Source organism: Echinops telfairi, unplaced genomic scaffold (genome assembly GCF_000313985.2).
Source record: "Echinops telfairi isolate 266 unplaced genomic scaffold, ASM31398v2 ScPeMD7_655;HRSCAF=1070, whole genome shotgun sequence".
In the NCBI taxonomy this organism is placed as follows: domain Eukaryota; kingdom Metazoa; phylum Chordata; class Mammalia; order Afrosoricida; family Tenrecidae; genus Echinops; species Echinops telfairi.
Window position 1 is genome coordinate 3,977,288 of NW_022104553.1, and position 6,969 is coordinate 3,984,256.

Below are 6,969 nucleotides of genomic sequence, written 5' to 3' on the forward strand. Positions count from 1 at the left end.
GATGCTCACTGCGGCATTATTCACAATAGACAATTGACAGAAACAGCATTGGTCCATCAACCAATGAATGGACAAACAAACAGGGGTATATGCATCCAATTAAGTATTATTCACCTATAAAGCAAAATGAAGCATTGATACTCGCTAGAACATGGATAAACCTTAAAAATACTAGGATGAATGAAATAAGCCAGATACTAAAGGAAATATTGTACCCCATTTACATGAACTACCTACAATAGGCAAGTACATAGAGACCAACGTTTATCCATGGTTCCAAGGGACTAGAAAGGCGAGGGGTGTGATGTTGGGAGACGGGGGAGATGGGAAGTTATTGCTTAAGTTGTACTGAGTGTCTTGTTGGGGGGTAGTAAAAAAACCTTTGGGAAATGGATAATAGTGATGATTTCACAGCATGATGAATATAATGAATGTCACTGAATTGTACACAAAATGATTAAAATGGCAAACTTTTTGTAACATGTATTTTACTACCAAACAAGTAATAACTTAGGAGAGTGTGTTCTTTTACCATTAATTGATGGATGAGGTTGAGAAAAGGTTGAGTCATCTGCACAGATCCCAATAGCCTATACTCTGCTTCCCCTTTGTTATCATGAAAACGATTTCTCTGCCTGAATCTGGCACTGAACCCTGGATCCATTCACCTCTGAACCAAGGTCTTTGTTCCCACCCACGTCCTTTTTTTCCCCCTGAACTATCACTTTTTCCCCCCACACACTCGCATCATAGGCTCAGACACTCTGGGATTTTGGTGAGCACTGTGGCCTAATCTTACACAATATGTGGATCCCTCACAAAACTCACTGCCATCAAGTCAATTCTGACTCGTAACAACTCTCCGGAAAAGAGCAGAACTGCCACTGTGAGTTTCCAAGACCGTAGCTCTTTATGGGAATAGAAAGCCTCATCTTTCTCCCAATGAGCAGCTGGTAGTTTCGAACTGTTGACCATGTGGCCCGCAGCCCAACACGTAACCACTGTGTCACCTAGGCTCCTGACATGTATCTACGTTCCCCAATATAAGGAAAAATCCTCTAAGATACATATCAAGTTTTATCATTTTTTCTATTCCCTATATGGTCTTAGATCGTATTTTAGAAAGTCGAGTAAATGGTTGAGCAATTTAATAGGTATATTTTGGATCAAAGTATAAGTTACCTGAGTTTGATCTGCTTGGAGGTATTGCTGTACAATCAATTTGGAGAGACTGTAATCTCTTGAACACAGCATTTTGGTCCAGATTCCATTTCTATAATTAAGAGAAATACATATTTTTGTAAACGGCAGAATATATTTAGTTCCAGAAATTACAGGGTAAGTGGATCCTTTCAGAAGGTAGAATTTTAAGACAGATCTTATGATTGTCAGAGTCGAACTGCCTCGTAGGATTTTCTAAGCTATAAAGGAACAAACTGCCCGGTCCTGTTCCTGTGGAGTTACTGGGTGGGTGCAAACCACTAAATTTTTAGTTGGTAGCCAAGTACGTAATCATTGTGTCACCAGGGCTCCTACATAAACCTTAGAAGTAGGAAAATTTTAAATATTTTGGTTTTTCTTATAACACCGATTATAAAAAATGTAGAAAATTATTTGAAAAATATCTACCCAAAAAATGAGGAGCTGATGCCAGGGGCTTGCTTGGGTGGAGAGCAAATGTTTTGAGAATGATGAGGGCAATAAATATACAAATGTGCTTTACACAATTGATGTATGTATGGATTGTGATAAGAGTTGTATGAGCCCCTAATAAAATGATTAAAAAGAAAAAGAAAAAAGAAATCACAATAGATACAAAGTCTTAAATAAAAAGAGAAAAATATCCATATTACCTTCACCCAAAGATAAAATGTTAACATTTTCCCCCCTATTAATATATACTTTGTTCTGCACAGAAAACCTGCCATATAGATAAGTGGTCAAAAAAATATTTACTGAATGAAGATATACATGATTGGGTGATAATAGAGGATATTGATTATATGTTCCTTCTTTGTAGAATACCATATTACTTGCATAAGTACCTCTGTTACTCTGATCTTTAAAAAGCAATCTATAGCTAATGTTAAAAGGACCATACTCCAAGTAATGTGGCTTACACCTTAACTAACAAGCAGTCGTGAAGATCTCTCTGTGATCGTCCACAGCAGTCTACCTCCTCCTTGTAAAGGGCTCTGTAGTCCTCTACAAGGGACCCTGGAGGTCCAGTGGTTGAAGGCTGACGTTTCAATACCCCAGGACTCCACGGAGAGAGACGTGGCGATCTGTTTCTGTTAAAATGTGAGCCTCGGAAACCCAGTGGGCACAGTTCCAATCCGACCTAGAGGATTACTACGAGTCAGAATTGACGCCGTGGCAATGGCGTGGTGTTTGGTTTACCCTGTTAAAGCCTTGACAAGGCGATGGAAACAACAACGGTGGGAGGATGGCGCAGGACTAGACAGTTTCATTCTGTTGGAGACAGACAGATGGAACCTAGCAGCAGCAGCGGTATATGGAGTCCTTAAGGAGCCCCGATGGCCCTGTGGGTTAGGCAGTTGGCTGCTGACCACAAGGTCAGACGTTCACACCCACCATCAGTTCCACAGGAAAAAGAGGAGGCTGTCTGTCCCTGTAAAAATGTAAAGTCTCAGGATCCCTAGACAAAGTTGCTAAGAATCAGTGGTAGTGCATTTGGTTTTTGGTATGGATTCTGGGTAATGCATTCATGTGGCTGCTAACTCAAAGAAGGATGGTTCGAGTCTATCCTGAAGTACCTCTGAACTGAAACCTCAATGAAAGAAAACCCAGCCCGATGACCCCGAAGAGCAACAAGCTCTGAGTTCCCCTCCTATTGGATTGTCCAAGGGCTTGACTGCAGCTTGCTTGCTTTCCACTCAGTCTTGTTTCCTGCTATTTCCCTCCAGCTCCATTCAGTTAGCTTCAGTTTCTGCCAGGCCCACCTTACAGAGTCTGCTCTTTTCTATTTATCGACTTGATTGCCCTCTGCTCTAGTACTACACTACTTTCATCTAGTACTTCGGAATATTCTGGACCACCTATGTTTTTGGTTTGTTTCACACAAACTGAGAAATCAGTTTGGTGAGTTCCATAAAGAATTTGATTGGGATTTTAATTCTGAATATGGGTTGCACTGCATATATAAATTATATTGAAAACTGGCAGCTTTACGCTTTCAAGCCTTTCCATCTATAAATACATTTCACCATTAATTTAGAATTCTTTCCCATAAATCTTTCTACTGCCATAAACAGTTACAGTCTCGGAAAGTCACAGGGGCAGTTCTGTCCTGTCCGATAGGGTCTATATGAGTCTCAGGGACTTGAAGGTAGCTGACTTTGGTTTTGGCTCCTGTCCTTCAGTAATGTTTTACTATGTTTACCTGACTAGAAGAGAGTAGCATTTCACTTTGGTCTTAATTTGCATATTCCAGATTACTAATAAGAATGTGTACCTTTGGGGGCATGTTTATTGAACATTAAAACATTCTCTTTTGTGAGTACTCGTTCAAATATTTCATTTATCTTAACCTGGACTGAGTATCTTTTGCTATGTGATTTGTAAGATTTCTCTAGAAAGTATGCGTTCAACCCCAAGCCCTCTATCAAATACATGGGTTGCAGTCATTTTCTCCCATTCTGTGGCTTGTCTTCTCTTAATGGTTATATAGATAAAGTTCACAGTCAAATCAAATCTGTCTATTCTTACCACTGTTTAATACTTTTCTCTCGACTTCAAGAAAGAATTCCCTACCCTATGATATTTTCCAATAACTTTATACTTTTATCTTTCACATTTATGTCAGCGATCAACCTGGTGTTTAGTTATGCGTGTGTTTGTGTGTGTGCGATTAGAAGGTAGAGGTCCAATCTGTGTCATTTTTTTTAATCATATGGAGTCCCATTTGTCTCAGCAGCAGTTACTGAAAAGATCACGTATTCACTGCTTGCAGAACAACCTGTCAACATATTTGTACAGAGGGTCTGTTTGAGACTTTCCATTTGATTCCAGTGGTCTCTTTCTACCCTATACCAACACCTCTCTGTCCTAATTCATACAACTTTAAAATAATTATTGATAAGGACCTGACCTGGCAAGACCTCTCCTATCACTAGTTTTATTCATGAGTATCTTGGCAATTTTTACTCTCTTCTTTGCCTTTCATATGAATTTCAGAATGAGATGGTCAAGTTCCGTTCTCGGCACTCAGTTGCCACACAAAAGTAATTAAATGGGGTGACTTGGGAATAATTACAAGGGTGTGCCTCCTGAACAACAAAATAAGTGGTATGTGTCTTTATTTAGGTCTTGTTTTATGTTTATCAATACATTTTTCATTCTTTTCTTCATAGTGACTAGATGCTGGTTGTTAAGTTTATTCCCAGTTAATTTATTTTTATGCTGTTCTAAAAGGCATCGTTTATAGAGTTGTATTTTCTAGCTGTGGCAGATACATATGTTTATTTATATACAAGTTTATTTATATACAAGTTTATTTATAGACTGAGATTGAGTTACAATCTCAGAGTTACAAGTAAGATCAGTCCTTGTCCCCTTGGGGTGAAGGTTTATTGAGCAAATCAGCTTTCCATTCAACAACGTATACATTTTTGTTTCATGCCATTGCTTGCAATTCCCACAATTCACTCCTCTCACTTCATGTCCTGTTTTTACGCCTTCCTTCCTATCCCTTCCTGGCTTCTGAACTTTGTCCTTGGGCAGATGCTGCCCTTTCAATCTCAAATAGTTGATTACTCTAAAGAGTATGCATCTCCCTCATGTTATTATTTACCCCATAGTGCTATCATTTGGCTGAAAATTGAGTCACATGACTGATACCTGCTCCAGGCCTGAAGGTTAATTACTATCTATAAGAATAGCAACCCTTGCTTATTCTGGGGTGTGCTAACTCCACAGTGTTATTGTTTTCACTTTCATTATACACCTATCAGTTGTTTGGCTGAAAGTTGAGCTGTGCATGTGAGTTCATTGCCAGATCTGAGGAGTGACCAGCTTCGGGGGTTCCACCAGCTTCTATCCAAGGAGTGAGCAGGTCTCTTTTCTGGTTTAGAGTTTAGTTCTGCATTTTCCTCCACTCTATCCAGGCACCTTCTAATAAGGTCCCTTTCAGAGGGCAGAATGGCATTTTTATAGATCACATCAAACCATATTACTTTCCTGTGGCTGCTATCTGTAATACATGACAAATTGGGTGACTTAAACAACAAGAGCTTATTTTCTTATAGCTCTTGAGGCCAGAATCCATAATTAAGGTGTTGACAGGACCACACTCCTTAATACCCGAGGGGAGAATTCTTGCTTCTTCTAGTTTCTGGTTGTTGTTAGCAGCCCTTGGCTGGTGACTACATTTCTTTCTCCATCTTTACATTGCATTCTCTGTGTGTCCAGTTTCCCACTGCTTCTCTTATAAGCACATACGTGACTTTATTTAGGGTTTACTTGGCTACTCTGGGATAAGTTTTATCATGATCATTAATTTCATTACTTTTTTGGTCATATCAAGCTATATTCCTGAAATTAAGAAGTGGTATATATCTTTGGAGGGTTATTTTTTTTTTTGTCACCTCAGGTGTGACATGAGATTTGCTTTAAAACAATTCAAGAGGAGCAAGGGGTGAAACAGGAGATTATAATAAAGATTGGTGGTAAATGTCAAAAAAAAAAAAAAAGAATAGCAACCCTGTTTAGTCTTCTGACCTCAGGGTTGTGGAAGTTGAAGTTCACATGGTCCGTTAGTCCCTTAGACTGGTTTCCATGTGTCTTTGATTTTCTTCACTCTTCTCCTCCAGGTGAAGAGACCAGTGGTTGCACCCTAAATGACTGTTTTCAAGCTTTTAAGTCCCTCGTTGCTACTCACCTCAGTAGGATGTGGAAGATGCTCCTTGTGGACTATGTTGTACCAATTGATCGGGATGTTCCCTGAGACTAAGGTCCTGAGCATCTAGGCCATCTCTTTCCCCCAAGGAGTTTGTTTATAGCCCATAAGCTTTCGTTTGTTTTCTCCCCTTATGCGCTGCTATATCCGTGGCTATATTAGCAGTGTATGTAAATACATATGTAGAAAGTTCCTCTGTGAACCCTCTATTTATTCATAGATGTCATCTTATTTGTCTTCCTACACCAGTTCAGCTTGCATGTCTATCTATGTATCCACTCACACAGATGATTACTGTTATTGCAGAATTGTATACATAATAAGATTAACCTCTTTAAAGACTGCCTTTAAAGGAGCCCTAGTGATGTAGTAGGTTAAACGTTGAGCTCTGAACTGTGAGGCTAGCAGTTCAAAACCACCATCTACTCTGTGGGGGAAAGAGGAGGCTTTCTGCTTCCATAAAAGTAGTCGCCACCAACAAAGAATGTCTTCCCCTAGAGTCAACACCCTCAATTCAGACTTCTAGCCTCCTAAACGGTGAGAAAATAAACTTCTGTTTGTTAAAATAAATAATAATTTTTTTAAAGGCTCAGAAACCAACAGGTGTCCTATAAGGTCACCATGAATCAAAATCGACTTGATAGTTGCCAGCTGGGTTTTTATTGGTTGGTTGCCTTGCTGGTTTATTGCCTTCCTTTCCGCTCAAGTCAGTATGTGTTCACCCTCTAGTTAGTGATTTACCTTCTCTTCTCATCATACCCCCAGAAACCATCAAAGACTGTTTCTGCGTGAAAACATTTTCTTGACTTTTTATAATACTGGCCTCATACAATATTTGTCCTTTGGTGATCAATTAATTTCACTCAGTATAATGTCCTCCAGGTTCATCATTATCCTATAATGTGGATAGTATTCCACGGTGTATATAAGGGAGTGCCCCCCAAACACCAGCATTGTTTTTCAAAGCCATGTATTTAAATTTTTTTACAAAACAACCTTATCACCTTCAAAGCACTCTCCATTACACTTAATACATTTGTCAAATCAGCGAT

General features: G+C 39.3%; 1 protein-coding gene across 1 annotated transcript in view; it reads right to left on the reverse strand.

The window, feature by feature from the left end:
* RIPK1 (receptor interacting serine/threonine kinase 1) overlaps nt 1-6,969 on the reverse strand; it is a 54,098-nt gene that overhangs the window by 11,661 nt on the left and 35,468 nt on the right. Inside the window, exon 7 of the mRNA XM_004711762.2 lies at nt 1,183-1,273. Within this exon, the coding sequence (XP_004711819.1) occupies nt 1,183-1,273 (91 nt within the window). The remainder of the gene's footprint in view (nt 1-1,182; nt 1,274-6,969) is intronic.